General features: G+C 52.9%; 1 protein-coding gene across 9 annotated transcripts in view; it reads right to left on the bottom strand.

The window, feature by feature from the left end:
• Foxp1 (forkhead box P1) overlaps window positions 1-23,385 on the bottom strand; it is a 528,005-nt gene that overhangs the window by 122,443 nt on the left and 382,177 nt on the right. For all 9 annotated transcript variants that reach the window (XM_046425582.2, XM_046425581.2, XM_046425575.2 and 6 more), the window contains one exon: window positions 8,465-8,569. In XM_046425582.2, the coding sequence (XP_046281538.1) occupies window positions 8,465-8,569 (105 nt within the window). The remainder of the gene's footprint in view (window positions 1-8,464; window positions 8,570-23,385) is intronic.

Here is a 23,385-nt window from a genome sequence, read left to right as displayed (position 1 = left end):
AGGCCTCCGAGGGGCTTGCGGCCTCCAAGCAACAGGCTCATGGAGGACCACACTCCCCTCACACTGAGAAACAACGGCATGTCTGGCTCACCCAGGTTGGAAAGTCACCCAAGACGGAATCACCATTTTTTGGCGACATTAACAGGACATTAAAACCAACTTTAAACAACTTTAAGGAGACCATAGCTGTCAGGTCAGCGCTGGCAGGAAGTGAAGAGGAGGAATTCCAGTCTCTCTGGGGCCACAGGTCCACGTGGGAGCCCCTGGGGCTCGGGGCATTCACGAGTGCGTGCCTTGGTTCATGCAGACCCCGTTCATGGAGCCCCTACACGGAGACACCGTGACCTACGCCGCAGCCCCACCCTGACCCGAGGAGAGCACACGCTCGGCCAGCTTGATCTAAGCCAGATTCTCACCCGTCTGAGTGCCCAAGAGATAACGGCGAGGGAATCCAACTTCCGCACTGGACATTCCCCAGGCGTCTCTGGGCAAGGACCCATACCCGCCCCAGGATGCCCACTGGCTCTGCCACGAGGTGGGAACACGACGGTGCCCACTGTCCCTTCTTCCTGGCCCAGAGAATTACACCAGGCGCTGTTCCTCTCGGCTCCGGGCAGTTTCCTGACCCCTGGACGGGGCCCAGTGCTGTGTGCTAATGAGTCTCAGGGAGGTGGGGGCATGACGGGGAAACACTCGCACAGCCAGAGAACAGTAGCCGACCGAGGCCGGCCACCCCACCCGGGGAACTGACCTCTGTGCCCCGTCAGGGATCCCGCAGACTCACAGACGGGGGAGTGCGCTTTATCACACACTGGGAGACTCATATGGAAAAATGGAAAACACTCCATCACTTGACCTCGGAATGACCCCTGCAACCACAGACGAATATTGTGTACAAAATCCTAAATCAACTTAAGATGTTCCAAAAAAGGAGGGGGAAAGCTTTTAATTTTCGGCATTACACTCGATGATTACTATTTTGGGTCCTGAGATTTGGCTTAGGAGGCTCACACAGGAAACAGACCCACAGGTCCAGGAGGGGGTTTGTCACCCGGGGAGTGATAACGGAGCGGCCTCCGAGCAACGGGCTCATGGAGGACCACACTCCCCTCACACTGAGAAACAACGGCATGTCTGGCTCACCCAGGTTGGAAAGTCACCCAAGACGGAATCACCATTTTTTGGTGACATTAACAGGACATTAAAACCAACTTTAAACAACTTAAGGAGACCACAGCTGTTGGTGATTCACCTCCACAGGAGACCCAGCGGCTTCTCTTCTCTCCACAGCAGGGACCCTGGCCCGGGCACACCTCCAACCACTGCCCACCACCCTGCCCCCTTCTCTAGGAGTGACCCTTCTGCCTCCCTTCTGTCTCTGAGCACACGCCCTTGGCAGGGGCATCTAGCTCAGAACTTCGTCGTGGGATCACCCTCAGCCAGGCTGGGTGGCTCTCCTTGCCCCACTGGGTTCCGGGGAATCTGAAATCCAACGCGCTTCCCATCCTCCAACTGTCAGCGACGTCTTTTCAGACGGTGTCAATGAAGTTGACGGCTGGCAGTTCCGATGCTGCTCGGCACATGGGGACAATAAGGCTTATTGTCAAGTGTTTTCCATGAGGACGGAGGAGAGGTGAGGCCAGGGGACCCCCACAGCGTCTGGGGGTGTTGGCGAGGAACACACCAGAAGCCAACTGAAGGCTGGACACGTCGACAGGCCTTCCCCGAGGACACCCCCACACCTCCGGGCTGTGGGTCCTGCTCCCGTCAGCTGTGAGGGACCTCCTGGAACATCCGCGGGTTAGCTGCACCCTAACTCCCCGTGCTTGAGACTCGGTTCCGGGCCCAGAGGCTTCCTGACGGCGCTGCTGCCCTCAGGTACCCGGGGGTCCCCGGAAGGCACGGTTGTCAGGGCGCCCCATACCTACGGTCCTGCTGTTGCTTTTCCTGGCTTAACCCAGGTTGGAGGGAGCCAGCTGTGACCCACGATGTGGCAACACCAGGAGCCACCACAAGTGACACTCTGCCACAGTGCCCCGCAACCCTGCGCGGCTGCCACTGCCCCGTCCGCACCTCCACAAAACACGGCTCCCATTTTCTCCTTTTCTTTTTTCCCGTTCCCGAAGCACAAGTGGACGACCAGCAAGGGTCCGACGGTGTTATTCCTAATTACCTTTTTTTCCCTCTTGATCCTGTGGCTCTCATAATTAGTTACCTGGGGCTGCAATCCAATTTCAAGTGATGACAAGGAGGTGATCCATGAAAAAGTAATAAGTTAAATCCAATTTCAGCCTTCCTCTAATTAAATGCACACGGGACTAATGACTCTAGCCCCAGCATTCAGTGATAATGGTAATTAGCGAGGTGGGAGCCGCTCCTCCTCCAACACTGGAGGTGTAAACCACAAGGTAAGATGGTAGGAGCTCTCTTAATTACAGGTGGCATTTTGTCAGCAATTTACACGTTTTTGACCAGTCAAGTATGTTTTCTCCCCCGTCCCTCCCCACCCCCGAGCCCAACAGTCACGGCAACACGGTCATCCGTGTTCCAACACACGGGCGCTCAAGGGGCATGGCAGCCCGGGAAGGAGGAGTCACTGTGGGCTGCTGCTTCCTGCTCTCAGGACACTGCCCAGCACACAGACACCCTCTCACACACACCTGGCTGCCACCTGAGTCTCTTCATGGAAATCTGGGCATCTTCAGTGGGGTGGGGTCTCGCTGCCATGGCTTTGATGGTAATATGGAAAACAGGACCCTCGGGAGGTGTTGTGCAAACACATGTAGAGGTTGAGGCAATATCTGCCTTCCTGGCCACCCGGGCACTATCTGTGGGCCCACAGAGCCTGGCTTCCCATCCTGTGCTGTGACTGTCCACGTGTGCCCTGGCCAGTCCCTTGGCCTACGTGTCCGCTGGCCTCCTCCATGAGGTTGAGGCTAGAGTCTGCTCTGTGATAGCTACTGGGCTGACCCACGGGAAGCTCCAATCAACATTCCACAGCTACTGCTTTTTGCATAAGGACATACAGCCCTGACCGTCTACAAAACATCAGCATCCCACCTGAGAAACCTCACCAACATGAGAGTCAGGTGGCCATCTGATCAAACGTCCAAACTGGGATCCTTCCGAGCGTGGGGATTAGCCATGCTCTCCTGGGCACACTGGGACACAGGGTGGTCCCCCCGACAGCTGGAAGTTGTGATATCAAAATGGTCTAACTGATTTCATCACAATTGATATCAGAATTTTGGAAGCAAGGACAAAACACCACTTGTAGGAAAAACAGCTCTTCAATCAGAACTCGGAAGCTGGGCTCCACGACAGACTCCTCCAGGTTGAGGACGCGCTGACAACTGAATGGAAACCAAAGACGCGGACTGTGTTCTGGAAAGCCAGGTTTCCTACCATTTTAACAGTGTGTCAATCTAGAAGCCTTGATGACCACTTTGAAGGCCTTATTTCTGCCTTACTGTTCCCTATCAAGGCTTATTTGAATGGTTTTGGGATTCTCCAGAGTCCTGGGGCAACAATGACATCTTTTTAAAAAAGGACCCCAAACTTCAGCTCTTCATGTCAACTTTAAAAAATGCCCGGGACGCTGACTGTGGACGTTAACTCTACACATTAAAAACATTTGCCTTGCCTCCCTCTCCTGAAGGACCCACCTGACCAATCAAGAGCAGTGGGGTGTGTTTTAAGGGTCAGTATTTCAAAACCATTGCGTTTCACTCTCTGCCTTAAAAAACTGTAGTCTCCTTTAAGGGCTTCCTCTTAGCCATTTACTCCTTGGTGACTAACGGGGAAATGGCACGAGGTAGTAAGATCACAAGTGGCATTAACGCAATGCAAAAATGCTGCCCAAAGCATGTTTTATATAACTGCAAATAAAAATGCTACCAAACAAACCTGCTGCATCTCGTATTTTAACCTCTGCCACTTAAAGCAGGAGTCCTCGTTAAACTCCAAGCCTCCCAGGGCAGGAGGCTGGCCTTGCGGGGGGAAATGGCTCCCAAACCAGGAGGCCATGCGCATGAGCTAACCCTGGAAGGAAGTGGGCAGGCAGGAGGGAAGGGCAGAGGGCGGCCGCACACCCCGCCTCCTGAGAGGGCTGGGGCAGCAGTTCCCAGGTCCACCTCCTTTCTAACCTCCAGGTGCCAGAATACACATGTACTTTTACTTTCTTAAGAGAAAATGTGTCATTTGGTTTCCTTCCAGTTTATGTACTCTTGCCAGCAACTAAAAACGCTTAAAGAACCAAAAAGAATTACTACCCAGAAACAGTGGTCAAAGTTCCAAACTTTGATCAATAAAACTGCTCATCTACTCACAAATTAATCTGCAGCCAGTAAAGTCGCACATTTTCCAGGTTATGAGAACACCTGCACCGTGAAGCATTTATTTCACTCGTTCAAGCAATGTTCAGAAGTATATAAGTATTTATAAAAGAGAACCTACTATTTTTACCCACCTATGATTTTTTCCCCCCTAGCAAAACCTTGTTAATTCTTTCCCAGATCCGAAGCCTGCTGAAGGCAAGGTCTGTATCCTGGGTAGTTTCGTCTTCTGTATCCTGGATAGTTTCGGTGTACTAGCACCGGCACAACGACCAGGGCACTGTGGCTGTTCTGAAATGTCTAACAGGTTTAACTTCATTAACTCAGGCCATTCTGATTCTGAATTGATGACGGGGGCCAATTTTCAATTTTCATTTGGATCATTTGTTAAAAAATAAAAAAATATATTTTTTATTTTTGCAAAGTAAATTAACAGGTGAAATAATAGGCAATGGAGGTTACTAATTAGAGTAGGTCTCAGGAAGCTCTCTCCCCACCCCACAGCCATGCCCCTCTTCATTAACAAACCACGCTGTCACCCAAGAATGGGACCAGCTCAGATCTGGTGGAGAAGGCGATGCCAAGAACCCGGTCTGTCCCCACCACCCCTCCTCCCCCTGCAACCAGGCCATGGTGACGGTGTTCGCCTGCGGGAGCTGATGATCTCTGTCGAGTAACCACTTATAGCCTCCCTAACTTTCTCTCTTCTTTTGTTTGTATCATCAGCCTGTGAAACCAGAGAGCCTGCCAAACTGCACAGGGAAGTGTGAGCTGTGCTTAAAATATGAGCCGCAGTGTATGGGGGGATTTAGGTTCCTTCTTTCTTTTTCTCCTCTCCAAGCTATCAGCAGATCAAATCCTTTTCCCCTGTCAAGCCTTCCTCCATGCAGAAGATCTGAAATTTGCTAAAATAGGTCTCTCGGCACAGCTATAAAGGGTCCGGAGATCAGAGATGAACACTGCTCAGATGCCGGCTGAAATGCCCCGGCAAGGACGTGGCAGGTGGGAGAGATTTAAATGCCACAGTTCCTCCTCCCGTGAGTCGCCAGTCCACCTACGTATCTTCATAAAGAGAGCACAGGCCCTGTGGCCGAGGCGAGCGATATTTATGGAAGCGATGTTTATGGAAGGCTGGCCAAGAAACAAGCCTCTCTAAATTGCGGAATGCCCCTACCAGTTAGCTGAGGAGACGTCTAGCAATAGTCTAGGGGACACACACACACACCGGTGACCCAACCCTCCCTCCTTCCCCTGCCCATTCTTAAAGTGGATCTAAGTTCTCTGCGGGTCCACTCCACCACTTCAGGGTTCAGGAAGGACTCCAGATAATCTTCTCTAGTAAGATCAGCGTTCAAGGTTGCCCCTCTTGCTGGCTGTACACGACTGGGCCCTTGCAGCCGGTGACAGGGTTGGACACTGGCCTTGCTGAGGACCCTGAAGCTCTCCGCCCCACACTCTGCTCTGTGGATGGCAAGCAGCAGCCCCCCTCTCCCCGGAGGAAATCCCCCCAAACTGACTTCACATATTTAGCCCCTAGAGGAACTTTGTCCCTCTTGGAAAAGAAGTTACCTAAAAATGCCATATGTTTTTAAAAAGCAAGTCGGAGGGAATATAAATCTAGTATTAAAAAAAGTCAGAAATGCTCTCTGATACGGGGAGTGATATGATCAGCCAGATTGTGTGTTTCTTTTCAATCTCTAAGTGGAGCTCTCCAACGTGGAAGACGTTCCCCCCAATAGTATACTGTCATTTTCCCAGTGCACTTGAGGCCTGATAAACTCAACAGGACTCGTGGTATTTCTAAGGCCGGGAGAGCTCCCAAGAGGAAGGCAAAAGAATGGACGGTCATTTGAATCACTGAGTGACAGGCTGGGCCGGCTCCGTGTATACATTAATAAATTAGAATTTTAATTGCGCCTCTGTCTGCAGGAGATGGCCCGGTGCTTGAATATGTACCAACAATTGACTATGTTCTGGAATCCGCAGCTGCCCTCCACCGCTGACCTCTGAAACACAATTCCCAGTCTGACGACGGAAACTGTTCAATTTGATCCTTTCAACTTATTTGAATCCTGACAAATAAGCTCACAGCCGAAAGGTCAACACAGTCCTATTTCATCCTCTGGAGCTCTTCTTAAGACATGTGCACAACAAAGCACGTCCCCCAGCACCTGACACGGGCCCCGTGGCACCGCACCTCATTAAAACGTCCCCTGCACTCCCACGTGCGGGCAGGCTGCGGGCTGCCAAAGGTTTACTAAACAAGGCCTTCAGGAGGCTTCCGCCAACAGAGAAGCTGCAGCCAGACTCTTCCAGGAAGGTGTCCCCACGCCCTGCACCTTCCTGGAGAGCACAGCTGTCCCAGCGGAAAGAGGACTAGAGGACTAGAACCTGCAGCCCAAGGTCCAGTGTTTGGAAATGGACCTCAGCTCATCCTGACCCACGAAAATTCAACCCAAGCAAGAATTTAGGCGATCTCATGATCCAATGAACCGGCACCAAGGTAAGCCACCTGTCACCTCTTGTGCGTTCTGTTCCGACATCTCCAGGGTGAGAAACCTCCCATTTGGGGGTCCTTACCCTCAGCTCTGAAAGCACTGTCCAACACCTGGTTCCTGCCAGGGCCCTATCCCAAGCACGGACACAAGCATCCCAAGTCAGGTTTCTTTGAAATTTTTGTTATAATTCTCACCTCCAACTCAAAAATCTAGATCAGATTTTTATGAGCTCTCTGCTTCCACTCCATTAACCCCTTGGCCTCAATACACTGAACTGAGAAGTTGCTAAAGTAATTTTGTGTGTGTGTGTGCTACTAGGGATAAACCCAGGGGTGCTCTACCACTGAGCTGCACACCTACCCCCAGCCCTTTTTATATTTTTTATTTTGAGACAGGCTCTCACCAAGTTGCCCAGGATAGCCTCAAGCTTACGATCCTCCTGCCGCAGCCTCCCAAAGCAGGCGTATGCCACTGGTGCCCGGTTAAAACAATCATTCTTGTCACCTTTGCATAAAATTGCTTTCCACCTTAAACAGATGATTCAGAAGTCCTCTAAAGACATCCAGAGAGGAGGGTGTGTCCATGCCATTACCAGGCACCACGCCCCGTGAGGGTGCTGGACACTGCTGACATTTTGGGCCAATAAATAATCTTGCGCTCTGTGGGGGGGGGGGCAATGCAGACCATTAATCAGGAGCCCTGGCCTGTACCGAAAAGAGGGGCCTCCAGGAAAAGCCACCTTTTTATACAATGGGACACAAAGCCAACGAGTGGAGAAGCAGGTGGAGGTTTCTGGAAGAACACCTGCAAGACTTCCCCTTCCTGGGTGTGGATTCCCAGGAAAGAAACTCAGCACATCACACACCTGCACCACACCTCCGCTGCAGCGCCAGCCAGACGCCCATCCACACCTGAGTGGGCAAAGGCGGGGTGTGTGCGTGTACGGTGTGTTCACACCTGTGTACGTGTGTGTGAAAGCACGGAATCCTGTCACTGCAGCTAAACGGATGAAACCAGGCACAGAGATAAATGTTGTTTTTCATTTGTGGAAAGAACAACAAAACAAGTTGAGCTGAAAGTGGACGGTGATTACTAGAGCCTGGGAAGGGCTAGAGGGTCATAAAAGAAGGGCGCTTGGATTGGGTCAGTACGTGCTCCGTTCTTACATGAATACACTGAACCCATCAATATGGGCAATTTATACATGTTAGTAAAACCACTGCTAGATGACCCCCACTGGCCACAGGGGCAGTAAAAAACCATGTCCCTCTGAGTACTACTGTGCTGGACATAAGGGGAATCACCCCCTTCCTAGTCTAGATGACCACGGCAGGGCAGGTCTGAGCACCATCAGCCGGTACTGCCACCCGAGCTCTGTCCTTACCAGCCCGACACCTGCAAATGCCCACCCTCCCGGCGCGTGGCCAGGGTAGCTCTTCTTGCTACCAAGAACGACCCTTTTGCTCAACTCGACACTTTCCATGTGAGGTCACGCTCTGCTGGCGCACTGAGAGCTCACCGTCCGCAGAGGCTCTTGTTTCACGATCAGCAATTCTCAACGCGGTTCCCTTCTGAATTGCCCAGGAGCCGCCCAGAGGGTGCTGTGCCCATGAGGTGAAGCAGGAGACTTACCTGAAGGGCCGGCTGCTTGTCATTCCTCTTGGGAGACTTTAGTCCACTAACTTGCTGCTGCTGCTGTTGCTGCTGCTGCAGGAGCTGTCTGGCCACTTGTAGAGCCTGCGAGAGGGGACAAGAACACACCCGTCAGGACACAGGACCGGGACTGCCGCACAGAAGGGTCCGGGAAGCCTACTCCAGGGCTGGCCCTGCCTTTCCCGTTTCCAGGCACAGGAAATGGCAGACGACACCTCCCTCCCGTCTGTGCTGAGAACTTTCCAGAGCCTGTTTCCAGGTTCTTGCACTGGGCCAGTTTCACCCACAGCCCCCAAGCCCAGTGACCCAGTAAGCGGACGCTTTATCCCACCCCAAACCTGCTACAACGCTTGAAGTACGAGTGGCCAGCTCCTGAGGAACCTAGCAGGCAAAGACGGAAAGTTAGGAGAGCTATTGGGGGCACGTGGGCGGCACCACTGTCTTCCCAGATTCTCTGGTGGAACTTGGGGACACTTGGGAACGCAGGTTGAAAGTGACACGTTCACTCCATGAGGCCAGAGGAAGAGGGAAGTGGGATGACAGGAAAAGCGTGTCCCGTGGACACGGTCGTTTGGATGGGGTGACGGGGACTGGCCAGGCATTCCTAGGACAATCTCACTGGATGTCAGGAGAGAAAACCTGCAAATTCACCTCCAGCCACCTCAACCCAACGTCTACATCACCCTTTCAAGTGTATAACAGGGGACAGTTTCAATTTAAAGGCAGAGTCAGGGAGGTGGCCTGAGCACAGGGTCAGGTAAAAGGACAGTGGGAGAGTTCTGTAAGGGGAGCCACTTAGGGCAAGCCGATGTTTTTTATAAAAGCTCAAGTGAAATAAGTGTCATTATCGAACCATCACAAAGATATTTGCTGTCAAAGACTTAAGAACAGCTGGCAGCTGGATCAGCGCACAAAACCGAGGTGGGTGAGCAGGCGCTGTGCTGCAAATTCCCACCCAAAGGCAGCTTCTCCGGCGGAGCCAGCTGCGAACCAAGAATGGAGTCGTGGAGGGGACGTCCCAACTGAGGAGTGCAGAGAGAAAACAGGGTCCCCGGAGGGTCCCATCAGAGCGACTTCTCCCCGGCAATGACTCTGGTTCCCCTGGAAGAGGCACTTCTAGAGCCGGCCACGGCCTGAACAAGGTGTGGCCCAGGCTCCCAAAGTGAGCACAAAGCACTTCCAAGGGAAGCGGGTTCCTCAAAGAAGAGGAGTCACTTCACGGGTGGTGAGAACCACGTGTCCAGGTATAGGAAGTCTAATGGTAAAGACGAAGTCACGGAGGGTTAGGTGGCAGGGATTCCTGCACACTGGGCACAGGAAACAGGGTGGTCAAGGGCAATTGTCCTCAGGAGCAGGTGCTGAGGAAGGCTGGACCTTCACGAGCAGTTCTTTCAAGAAGACATGCTCATGACGGGCACAGTGGCGCACACTTATAATCCCAGTAGCTTGGGAGGCTGAGGCAGAAGGATTACAAGTTTAAGGCCAGCCTCAGCAACTCAGTCTCAAAATAAAAAATAAAGGGGGCTGGTTCAATTTCTGGTTACCCCCCCCCCCCCAAAAAAAGACACACTAACCCAGGCTCCTCGTGGCACAACTGTATTGAGCCTCTTAAAGGCACTGTGTAAGGCTGAGGGCAGCCTCTGTATCTCAGAGGCGCAAAGGAAGGTGTAGAAACAGAGCACAGGAAAGCATGATAAGAGCCTGAGACGCTGGGGGAGAAGTCCCTGTGGGGCCCACGCCTGCCCACACGCACACTGCACTCACCCCTGAAGCCCACCAGCTGCAGGCCCAGGCTCCCTCTCTGTGCAGGGACAGGCACAGTTGAGCAGGCCTGCCTGTGAGGGCCACATGTACTCCAAGATGCCTGGGAGCCCTGCCTGGGCCCCAGCCTGCCGTCTGCGAGGAAGCTCCACCACGGCCGGACCCCGGGTTCCCCGTCTCCTTGGAGACGCTCAGTACACGCGTAGGTGTAAAGTGGGCAGCGTGAAGATTTCATTTATATCCCCTGTGCAAGGTGCCTGCGGGAGCAGAGCCCCTCCTACACGTGTGTCCCCTGGACGCCTTCACACGGGGCTTTGGGGCTTCTTCAAGCAGGAAGGGAACTGCTCGGTGTCTTAAGTGCTACCATCAGAGTCCCCGCGTTAAGAGACTCAGCGGCAGAGAAGGCTCCAGCTGGATCTGGGAAGGCAGACGGTGGGCGCGGAGCTGGCGGGAGAGGTGGACAGAGGAACGCTGGGGGGAAGATGGGCCATGCGGGGCCACCAGCAGGGAGAGCAGGACAGGACACCCTGCCCCCCCTGGCGGACACCACCTGCCCCCTGTCACCCGATCCTGGAGAACAGGTGCTCGGCTTTTAAGTAACAAGCCTCACGGTAGCCATACCCAGCCGTCAGCAAGCGGCAAGACTCCGGGTGTCTTTAAGGAAAACATCCACACATGCTGTGCTCCTGTAAGCACGTGCTCAGAAGGAAATGTGGAAAGATGGTGGCACACCTGAATCTGAGGTCATTTGAACCAGTGTTTACCAAGCTGGCCACATGGTGACTGTGCATGTCACATGAGGTGCTGGAATCCTCAGGCTTATTTTACTGGTTGGAGGGAAAATCAGAATCACTTATGGATGCCAGGTGTCTTCCAATCCCATCCCAGGGTCCAGGAACTTACAGCCACCTATCACAAGCCCCAGCTCCTACAGGTGGTTTCACACAGCCCAGCCGAGGAGCAGAGCCAAGCCCAGGCGCAGGGAGGGAAAGCGTTGAGGAACTGGAGTGGATGCGAGGGAAGGTTCAGCCACCCCGCTGGAGAGTGAGCGGCACCAGATGGAGATTGCAAACTGGCTGCCAGGGCTCCACGCATCCAACATGCAGCCAGATGAAGACCTTCAAAGATGTGGCCCCGGGAGACACCACTAGCACAGGAATGCATCGGAATCCTCACAGGTCACCCGCAGGGATTCCCGGACCCCGAGAGGGGCTCGTTACCAAAGTCGGAGCAAGGTAAAATACTAATGAACCCCCCAAATAAAAACCAACATAGACATCACCCAGGTCCCAACAAGAGGTTTTAAAATCCTATCGATTAGAACATACAACATGCTATGAAGTCACCGCTAAAGGGTGAGCACTAGTTTTCTGTACAAGGTAACTAGGATGATCTAGATTTAAATGGAAAGGGATACTCGGAGTTTCGGACTCAGGGTTATGTAGAGATCTCTGGCTCCATCACATGCAGGAAACCACGAGGCTCGTATCAACTTCACTGCAGATGGGGTCCCCAGGGCGACGCTCTTGGCTTGGTGCCCTTCCCTGACACCATCCCTCGACAGCCATGTCCATCCACACACGTGTCCAAGCAGACCCATGTCCTTCCACCTCGGACCCCACTGCCCCGCCCCAGAGAGCACTGGATCCCAGCAGAACCGGGCCGTGGCCTGGGACTGCTCTTCCCCATGGTGCCTCCATCATGGCCGGAAAGAGGAGTCCTAGGGCGCAGTGTTGAAGAGGAAAGAGGACACTCTGGGTACAGGATAATAAGTGTGTGGATCTGGTTTTGTGCATGGGAGAGAGAGGGAGAGAGAGGAGAAAGAGAAAGGAGGAGAAGGAGGCAGGAAGGAGGGAAGGGGAGCAGGAGGGGGGGCACGCAGGAGGACGTGAATGTAGGAAGAGACCCTCTTCCCAGCAGAAAGTGTCACCTCTGACTCAAGCTGCACACCCACAGCTGAGACAGGCCCAGGCCAGCTCTGGTGGTGCTTCCTGGTGAGATGAAACAATGCTGGGTTCAAGATGGACCTGACAAGCACCTGGCCCAGGGTAAGCTGCTCAGCCCTAGAGCCCTGGCCACTGGTTACAGTGGAGGGGGGCTCCAGGCTGTCACAGAGCAGGGTGACGACAAAACCCCACCCAAGAGCTGGCCGAGCATGTTCACATCCCTGTTCCTTCCACCAGCTAGATTAAAGGGTCTGTGAGCTAGCAGACCCAGGGACCCAGGGGTGGCAGGCAATGCCGCATTGCACCCCGGCTGGCCCTGTCCCCACCCATGCCTGATCAGATCATCCCCAGGGGTCAGCAGGCTTCGCCATGGCTGCTTCTGGGAATTCAGGGAGCCTGTGAGGTCTGGCAGCTCGTGCCCACCTCCTGGGACCCTGGGCACTCGGGGGACACGTTCCCTTCCTCCAGCTCCACCAGGACGGCTTCCCTCTCTGCTACGTCACTCCACCCGAGGTAACTAAGGGCCACCTGTGCTGCACACACTGTTCAGGTAGCACATTTACCACTTTTGAGCTATTTATGTCAAGTTCATGGCAGGTGCTTATATTTCAGGCCCAGGTAGCGCTACGTTTAGCACGTTTACCAAGGTGGCTGAGGCTCAGAAACATATTTCCCACCCCTGAAGAAACATTAGCAAGTTGACATAAAACACAGAGCACTCCCACACTCCCACGCGCACACAGCCAGCCCAAGGAGGAAGACACCTTCATCAAGGGTTTTGCTGGAAGAGACCCTCTTCCTAGCAGGAAGCATCACCTCTGGTGACAGGTCTGAGATGTGCCTTAACACATGAAGGTCTTTGGAAAACCACTAACTGGGACGTTGTCTATCACGGGTCAGCAAACGACAGCCCATAAACCCAGCCTGGGAGGGAAACACTGTGTTGACTTATTTAAATGCTTGGGAAGAGGTCAGAAGATGATTTGGTGACATGTGAAAATCACTTGGAATTTAAATTTCAGTAGCCACAAATAAAGTTTTATTAGAATACAGGCGAGGTCACTTAGGTCTGGCCTGCAGAGTGCTCTCTACAAAGACCGCAGGGCCCTCACACCTGAGATACGCCCCATGCAGCCACACAGGGAGAGCCTGCCAGCCCTGGCTAAGCTTGCTTCTCTACTCTGAAGGTGCCAGATTCACTGGGCAGAATTTTATTTTATTAGATATATATATATATATATATATATATATATATATACATCTGTGTATAATTGTACATGTATATATATAACATATAAATGTATCTACATGTATATATAAATATGTATTTATATAAATATACATATTTATCTATCTCACTATATAAATATGTATAAATATGTATAAATATATCTATATAAATATGTATAAATATATATCTATATAAATATATCTATATAAATATACATACCCATATAAATATGCATAAATATATATCTATATAAATACACCTACAAATATATATCTATATAAATATGTATAAATATTATATCTTTATAAATATGTCTATATATCTAAATCTGCGTGTGTATATATTTATATATTTATTTATTTATTTTGGTGCTGGGGATCGAACCCAGGGTCCCACGTGTTCTCCCACCAAGCTGTGCCCCAGCCCTGGGCTGGACACATGCACCTCTCCATCAGTTCCCCTAAATGATTTTAGAGTTCAGCTAATAAGGAATTAGCTGTTCTTAAAACTCAAATCAAATTTGCCCTTCTGTAAAGAAGCTGCAGGGTGAAGGGGAAACACCTCTGTGGGCTCCGTCTGGACCCAGCCTGGCATCTGTGACCCTTCCCTCGAGTGCTGGGCAGCAGAGATCAGCCAGGGTCCCCAACCCCCTGGGATGAGGGTGGCAGGGCCCTAGCTGCCGGCCGCCGACCAGGTTGGCTACTTCCTGCCTCTGCTGAGAAGTCCACCCTCAGGGTGGGTCTGAGTCAGCCAGCCTTCCTCGAACTCCCTTTCCAGCCTCTACCCCCGCTGCAGATCAAACCTGTTCCACAGATAATTTCAGGGGCCACTCAACCCTGGCTGGCACACGTTGTGGCAGGGAAGGCTGGTAAGACGCATCGAGAGGGCAGCGGGCCAACCAGCAGGACAGGCCCTGTCCTCACCTGCCTTCCTCCTGCATACCCTGGCCCCCGGCCTTCCCCAACGCAGGAGCCGGCTACCCGGGTGGGGCTCCAGCTGCCCACCCCAGGCTGCTCCCCTAACATGCAGGCCAACTGCCCACAGAGGACGGGGCACCAGCAAGCAGGGAGACCCAGCAGTGGGTGCAGGATGGGAAGGGAAAGGTCAGGGGCTCGCAGGACCACGTCTCTCACAGGAGGAAATAGCATGCCAGGAACCAGGTCTCCCAAACCAGAGGTTTAAGAACATAATGTCTTTTGGCAAAGGACAGCGGGAAAGCAAGGTGACCTCGGAGGGATTCTAGTGCCTGTGGAAATACCAGACACCTAATGCAGGGACGACCGTGCAGTGCATGATGGGCAAAGACTGGGCGCCAAGTGGGCAAGGAAGCCCTGGCCGGGCAGGATGGATGGCCCCGAGCAGCCCAGGGGTGACCGCCACTCTGCAGCCGGCCTTCGGCAAGGTCCTGGCCCTGGCCACTGCTCCGCCTGCTCCAGGATCCTGCCGCGGGGGGGGGGGGGTGCGACTGCGCCCCCTCGGGTCCTCAGCTCACCTGACTCAGTGCCCAAGGCAGGTAGACGCGAAGCCTGGGGTCAACGGGGATTCAGAGTCTGCACAGCAACCTGGGGGGAGGCTCTCTATAGCGTCATCCACCCCAAGTTCCCCTGACTCCAGGGCAGGCCTGGACAGCCATCTTCTGAAGGGACACGTGTGTGGGTTTCCCAAATGGAAAGGTGAAGGGGAAACACCTCTGTGGGCTCCGTCTGGACCCAGCCTGGCATCTGTGACCCTTCCCTCGAGTGCTGGGCAGCCTTGGCAAATGAGGTTGCGGGACACAGACATGACGCCAGGTGTGGGGGTGCCCACCTGTGATCCCAGCCACTCGGGAGGCCAGCCTGGACAGATTAGTGAGACCCTGTCAAAAACAAGATTTTTTAAAAGGCCTGGGACGGACGTAGCTCAGTGGTGAAGCACCCCTGGGTTCCGTTTCCAGGACCACCAGAAAAAGCAGGAAGAAACACAAGTGTGAAAACCTGGTGCAGGGACAATCCCACCCCTACAACATGACAGTCTGTATTTGAGCTAAATATTTAAAGGATGGAAAACTGAAAAGCCCAAGTTCCCTATCAGCACAATTACCCTATCTGCTGAAATAGGGTCACAGGGCCACGGGCAGTGTCACCCCCTGGGCCTCGGAGGGGAGAGGTGAGGCCAGGTGAAGCATTGCCTGTGGACAAACCTGTTCCATACCACACACGAGGGCCTCCCTCCAGGCCAGTCCCCCGTCTCTCCACGGATGGGTTCTCCTATTCTCCAGGATTTGCACACGCAGTCAGCACTGCTGTGACCCTTGTTATCTAGGTCCCTAACTTGTCTTTTGCCTTAGAATTTCAGACATGAGCTTGGGTACAATGTGAGCTGTGTGGCTTCTGCTTCTTTTATGTGACAGTTATCTGTTTATTTTGTGGTACCAGGGATTGGACCTAGGGTCCCATGCATGCCAGGGAAGCACTCTACCACTGAGCTACACCCCCAGCCCTTTTTATTTTGAGATGGACTCTAGCTAAGTTGCTAAGGCTGGCCTTGGACTTGTGATCCTCCTGCCTCAGCCTCAGAGTAGCTGGGATGACAGTCCCACACCACCATGTCTGACTTCTATGTCAGTCATTTCTTCATTGGTGTATATTTTCTTAAGAGGAAGGATGGCAAGTGATAGTTCTTTTATCCTTTATTTTTAGAAGCAGTGGGATGAGGGGAAAGAGTTTTTCGATGGTGTTCTTGTGTCATGCCGTATTTTCCCAGCATTAGCTGGGAATGCAGGCGCTACCCCAAGGCACCGGCTGCAGCGGCCTGGGAGGAGGGAGATCCAAAAGCCCTGAGAGGAGGCTTTCTTTTGTGAGCATTCCCACCAGCAAACCCAGGGAGTAGAGGGCTGCATGGCTTAGATCCTCTAGCAATGATGAGTACCTTGTTTATTTGGAAGGCATTCAGAGGCTACTTCCCACCAAAGAGCATGAATTTTCATGAGACCAAAAATGGGGTGTGTGTGTGTCGGCGCGGGGGGGGGGGGTGATATCTATGTTCCTCTTGCAAAACCGGGTGAACTAAGTTTAATGGCTGCAAACAGTCAGGAAGTCTGTTTGAAGTCTCTCCTGAGAGAGGGGAAAGGTAGCCCAGTGTCCTCCCCTCCTCCTCCTGTGCACACAGGTCCTGCAACCAGCTCCTGGAGCCACCGGCTGGGCGGCCAGTGCCAGACAGTGCTGAATCACCAGCCGAGGCTCCGGCACCTGAGTTGTGTTTGGAGGGATTCCATTCAGGCACTGCCCAGGCCTGGGCCTGTTGAGCTCATGGGAGTTGACAAGATCACAGCCTGGGGGTTGTGGCCGGGGGCAGCCTGAAGCCGGAGTCAAGGGCATTACTGAATGTCTCCAAGGTTAGGTTGCATGGGGCGACGAACGCGTTTCCCTCGGGACTAGATTCTGCTGAAAAATAAATAAATGAATGCATCGGCCTAGTCCTCCTCTGGGCTCCCAAGGCAGGAAATGCAGGGGTCAGACGTGAGCGTGAATCACAGGGATCCACTCGCTTCCTAACCAACCCACTCTTTTCTGCAAATGCCTTTTATGAGGTGGAGCCTGGCGACTCTCGTTATGAATAGCGCAGGTTTGCGTCTTTTTGTACCTCGGGAGGAGACCGGCTCATCTTGAAGCTTGCAGAAGACTCTGGCTAGAATTCCACTCAAAACGATTATTCATGATTGGAATAGAAACAGAACCCAGTTCCTGCTCAAAACACATGGTGCCCTCTTCCTGTTCTTATAAGTCACATGAGCTCGGGACCCTTCCAGGGGACCAGGAACATCCCAGATGCTCTGCTTCCCAAAGTACCTTCCTTTTCTTGCTTGAAGTTGGAGCAAAGTGTGAAAAGGACTATGAGGGACACTCCAGCAGAAACGGAGACAAGGAAAGAGAAGAGAAGCCAGCGGAAGCCAAGAATGGCTCAGGTGGGACTGTCACTCCTGCCTTCAGGACGGGCAGAGGAGCCCTGCTCTTCTCCAGTAATCCACGCTTCTCACACTAAGAAGTGCCAAGAGACACCTGCAGGACAGTATAAGGGACAGGGGTGCTGCTCAGGTCTGCTTGTCTGCAACACAGAAGGCCCAGGGTTCAGTCCCAAGCACCTTCAGCGTGGGCAAGTGGGGCCAGCAGCTCCCTGCCTGTGACGCTGACATCAAGACAATGTGCTGGATTGTTCCCTGGTTACCAGGCAATGCTAAACTCAGCATTTTATCTCCTGTCTGGGCCTCTCGGAGGGAGGCAGGGAGATGGTTTCTGCGTCTTGATCTGAAGGGGAGAAGGAGAATGTGAGGTTCCATGACTTTTTCAAGGTTACAACTCCAAAGGGGCAAGTACAGAAAAAACACAAACAAACAAACAAACATTGTCTCATGAGAACCTGAGAATCACACTGTGCCAAGGTCACTGTGATTAGCCCTGAGCTGGCTGCAGGTCTCTTGGCCAGTGCAGGCCAAGGCACATGGACACAGGGTCCCCCTGCTTCCTGGATGCTGCGGGCTTCCGTGGGTCACGTCTTCTGCCTTTACTCCCCGACAGGAGAGACGGGCTCTTCTCTGCTAGGTCTCCCAGTCCCAGGGCACTACAAGCTGTGGCCAGGTCTGCAGCTGGGCCCTCCCTGTTCTCTGCCCAGGGCTGCGACACCCGCCATCTTCTCCATATCTCAATCCACCTTTTCTGAAAACTGCGCTCACAATCCATCTCCCACAAGCAGTGGTGTTCCCGACGTCCCCAGGCCCAGGGGACAGGTACCCTGCCTTCCTATTGGAAAGTGCCAAGCAGGAGAGAGGCAGGGCTCCCGGGCCAGGCAGCCTGCTCCCCCGACCCCATCTCCCTGACTCCACCTTGTCTTGGGATACTCACGCTGTCCCCATGTCCCCAATCCTCATCTCATCTTCAAGCCCCTGGGACATTCCTGAGGACGGGAGGACTTTCAAAAGGAGTCCTTCCTAACTCAGACTGACTATGCCAAGGCGCCACCTTCTCCAGGTCTGAACACGTCCCTCGGCCCAGCTGCTGGGCTTTCCGGCCTGGTCTTGACCCACAGGTTTGATCCACTGTAGACTCTCACACGGTTATAATCACATATTGTGGCAGGGGTGGGGTGGTGGTGGTGGCAGAAGTTGTTAAATAGCTGCATTTTTAAAACTGCCCTGACCCCTGGTCAGTGAGGACAGGGAACACAATTTTAAAAAGTTACAATTTAAAAAAAAATTTTTTTTCAGTTGTAGATGGACACAATACCTTTATTTATTTTTATGTGGTGCTGAGGATCGAACCCCAGTGCCTCCCATGTGCTAGGCAAGCGCTCGGCCACTGAGCCCCAGCCCCAGCCCAAAAGCTACAATTTCTTGAGTGTGTGTGGCTAGACCAGTGTCCAGCAGAGCACCTGCCTTATGATACCTGCCACTGTTCCTTTTGGTTGTTTTGGTCCTGGAGATTGAACCAGGGGCGCTTAACCACTGAGCCCCAGCCCCAGCCCCATTTATTGTTTTATTTTGAGACAGGGTCTCACTGAGCTGCCTAGGGCCTCACCAAGTTGCTGAGGCTGGCCTCAAACTTGCCATCCTCTTGCCTCAGCCTCCCGAGTCACTGGGATGGCAGGAGTGGGCCCCAGGCCTGACGGCCACCGTCCTTTGAGGTATGGTTATACCCAGTCAGCAGATGAGAAAACATAACCAGAGGGGGAAGCTGTCAGGGTCACTCGAGAGGTGCCCATTCAGCCTGGAGCTCAGCTTCTTGTCCAGGGTGGTATCTGCCACCATCATGGGCCACCGGGCACATACGTGAGCACAGACTTCCACACCCCGCCCCCAGTGATGAGAGAACAGCAGGGTGACAAAGGCAGGTAATTCAGAGGTGACCCTGGGGTGGGAGGGGACAGACCCAGGCGGTGCCACCAAGGAGGCGGAGGAGGAGGAGGGTGCCATGTGGATGGTTCCAATGCCTCACGTGGGCAGGACATGTACCTAGTGTGCCCCAGGCCACACAGCCTGGGCAGCACCTCAGGCCGCTCAAGGGCCCCTTCAGCCCTGGGCCTGCAGCTGCCCGCTGGACAGAACAGATTATTAGAGGAAAACGCAGCCGCAGCGGGGAGCACATCTTCAGCCAGTGGGACCAAGTGAAGGGCAGCCTTGTCACTAAGGTTTTAAAAGGTTTGATCCTGAGAGAGAAGCCAGCGAGAGAAACCCATCTGCTGGGTGTGCCAGGGAAACAGAACAAGGCTTTCTCTAAAAGGGGGATAAAACCAAACGGCTCCTCTGACCAACACTTGTGCTCACGGAGCTGTGCTCAAAGGGCGACCGTGGTCTTTGGAACTCCCGGCAACCATAGTTTAGCATCAGGTGGGACGTGAGTCTCCAAGCATGAAGGAATCATGATTCGCTGGGAATTTGGGGGAATTACTGACCCTGAGAGAATCACAGTTATTCTTAAAAAAAATAAAGAAAAAAAAAGTACGCTTTGAAAAAATAGTAATGCTTATCTCTACAGAAGCAGCCTTCACCGTGGTTAAGCAAGCACTAGTCATTGTGCTTGGACTGGAAGCTCAGATCGGCCACGTGCTACCCATGCAACCCCAGACAAGTTACTTAACCTCTCTGTGCCTGAGTGTCTTCATCTGTAAGAACTGGAAAAAATAACAGTAGCTATGTCATACTTAATAAACGGAATGTATGTAGGCTAAAGACTGACAACCAAGAAGCACTTCCTAAGTGATTTTTAAAATGCTTTCTATTTGATTATTGAATATGAAAGGGGTTAGTTCATGGTCAAAGACAGGAACTAACATGAATCAGGAAAATAATTTAAAAATCAAGTAAAAATACTACTGTCCTTACGTGACACAACACTTGGTAGTATGTGTAGGGAAGCAGCTTCCTTCAGCCACACTGGAATCATTATTTATAGACTTTTAATAATTACTTTTTAAAATTAAGATTTTGAATAGAGATTATTCCAAACTCATTCATGCATCAAGCTTCTAACATACGAAGAGCATTAGAAACGAAACCCGAACACCACCACCCCACTCTACAGGGTCTCCCTTCCCACACTAGGCTGCAGGGCCTCCGGAGCAGGCCGGAGGCACCCAGGGCCAGGGCAGCAGGCAGCCGAGTCTGTAGGAAGAGCAGGCCTCGATTCTCCTACCCCACAGACCCCTCCACTGAGCAGCTCCCAACCCACTGGACCTCAGTAAGTGCTCCCAGGTGCTGGGCAGAGAGCACACTAGCTGGATTTCTGTGAAGTTAAGTCGCCAACGTCATGTTATGTTACAGTGAAACAAAACAACCATCAGACAGACTGTACCTTTAAAAACTACTGACCCTAACGCTGACCCTACATGGATGGGAAGGAAGCAGGACCCGTCCTCAGCACCTGGTCCCTCCCACTAGTGTCCTGGGCGCTCCGCTTTCCAGCCCAGTTTCTTCACGGTACCACCCTATGGTTCTGAGGAGGCTGCCTGTGGTCAGGGCTGACCGTGTCACAGGAAAGACGCTTCCCAGGGCATCCAGACCATCCGCCTGCTGAGCACGAAACACAGACACACTGGAGACTGGGAAGCACATCACAGCAGCACTTCCCCACCTCTAGATGGGACAGTCTCTGCAGCCCCCCGCCCCAGGGTGTCCACAGCGTCAACAGGCAACCTTCACTGGGCACTTGGATTCCTACAGACAAGGCTCTGCTTAACTATAAGGTGTTGCTATGCAGCCCGACGGCCCCTGCGGGGTCACCTGAGATGGCAACAGAGGAGGTGGACAGGCCACTGCTGTATCCCCGAGAGCACAGCCACCAACCCCCGTGGACGGGCCTGGGGCGCGGGCTGCCTGGGCCTCTGCTCCTGTTCCCTTATATAGTCAATGCAGAGGGAATCCCTCCGTGTGCATATTTTCAATTCACATTCCAAAACAGTATAGGCGACGAGACAGATTCTGAGCTGTGATTTATAGGACTGGATCCGCCTGGGCCGGGCATTGTGTTAGGATCACGCACAGCACTTTCTCAGGATGGTTGTGTGCGAGGAAGCGCCTCCAGAAAACCAGGCTCTGGACGGTAAAGAATGTGTCGGTCTCCAGGTAGGCCAGGGACGCCTCTGTAGAAACACTCTCCCAGAGTCAGGCAGAACCCGCCTGAGAATTAAAAAACCCAGACTTTGGTTTGCTTGTTCTTTTAATCCACACTGAAGGTAGGCAGAAGCCTTTTCTTTGGCCCCTGGAGATAAGGATATTGAGATAAGGACCCTGAAGATCATGAGATACGGTACATGGTGATCAAGGCAAGGCGGTATTTTTGAGGGACAGGCAGGCCTCCCCGGTCAGCACAGAGCAAGGACGCAACACACTGTCTTGCATCACTCTGAAGCTGGCCGCCCAGCCCCTGGTGCACAGTCCCTCAGCTGAGCTGACCGTGTTCAGATCTAAGGTCAGGAGTCTGGGTTGATGACACTGCGTGGCAGGGGGCTTGTCTGTCCAGCGCTGGGAACTGAACCCAGGGCCTCCCACATGCTAGACCACGGAGTTACATCCCAGCCTTTTCCATTCACGACTTTGAGACTTCCTAAGTTCCCTAGGCTGGCCTGGAACTTGGGACCCTCCTGCCTCAGCCTCCGGAGGCACTGGGATCCCAGGCAGGTGCCACCAGGCCTGGCTGGATGGTGTCACCATCAGAAGGTGCTCAGGGACACCATGAAGGAGCCCCTACCGAGGCAGCCATAACTGAATGAAGTATCCAGAAACCCTAAATTACCGAGCACCCGCTCCCAGGACCGCCTCTTCCGCAGCCCCACACGCGAGGTCAATCCTCCACAGAAGCCTGTTGAATTCTCAGGAGACAGAGTCTCCTGAACCTCAAGGGTTAACTCGCTTGCCTTTAAAAAAAAAATAACAAGGACATGTATAATTTCCTTTTATCCTAAAACAATGAGTGCATTATTTTCTGTGTATCTGTTAAAGGGCAAGGCTTTCTGAGTGGAAAACAAAACAGACCTGGGTCCCACGTCCCTGAGTTTCAGCTACTCCCTTCCCTTCTGATAAATCACCAGACGCGCCGTCCAGAAGCAACACCAGCAGCGAGCAGGAGCACCACGGTCATCAAACAGGCAGAGAGACAGGCACGGCAGCCCACGGTTCCCACGCGGAGCCCGGGCGCCACACCTGCGCCAGCATCTGGGTAAATACCTGCAGTCTCTCTTTCCATCTTACCTGCAATTACTCCTACTGTTAAACAAATTGTCCTCAAGGCAGAGCCACAAACATCATTTTTCTTTGTCCTTACCAAGCAGAACGACTTTGGAACATGAAAACAGCCGCCGTGGCCACTTACTTATCTTGTGTGTGTACATGTTTCTCCCATCAGAGGTCTGCACAACTGCAGAGAATGTCCCTCTCTGTGCTCTCAGAGTTGCTGTTTCACACACTGAGATTCAAGGAGATTTAGTCTGGGGACTCACAAACAAGGTTCAGGGTAATAACAATTCTCTGAAGATCAAAAGAGACATTTTTCCATTTCCTGTTTATTCTCTGACCAGTATAGCTTAAAAAAAAAATAGCACCTGGATACCAGTTCCCCTGAAGCTGGGGTCAGGGTGGAAGATGGGGAGGGGAGAGGCCAGCGGGATGACCACGGGCAGGAAAGGGTGTGGCCTTTTTAAAAAGGGTCATACCATGTGTTTAAAATGTCAGTTCAACAGAGAGGACTGGGAGAGCAGACGCTTGGCCCTCCCAGCCCAGTCCCCGCTGGCCCTGCCCAACCAGGCGTCTACCATGAAAACTGCAAGAGCCCTCCAGCACCGGAGTCCATAGCCACCTGGAGCGCCAGGCGGGGGCTCCCCTCCCTGAGCAGCCCACTCTCTTCCAACAACACCATGTGGAGGAGAGAGACCATGACTGCGTGTGTCAGCAATCGGGCTCTGATTGGCATGAAATTGGGACACAGATCATCAAGACC

The sequence above is a fragment of the Marmota monax genome, unplaced genomic scaffold (assembly GCF_021218885.2).
Source record: "Marmota monax isolate L192 unplaced genomic scaffold, Marmota_monax_Labrador192_F-V1.1 WCK01_AAM20220418_F8-fsc00028, whole genome shotgun sequence".
NCBI lineage: Eukaryota > Metazoa > Chordata > Mammalia > Rodentia > Sciuridae > Marmota > Marmota monax.
This window is presented reverse-complemented; position numbering and strand designations above follow the sequence as displayed.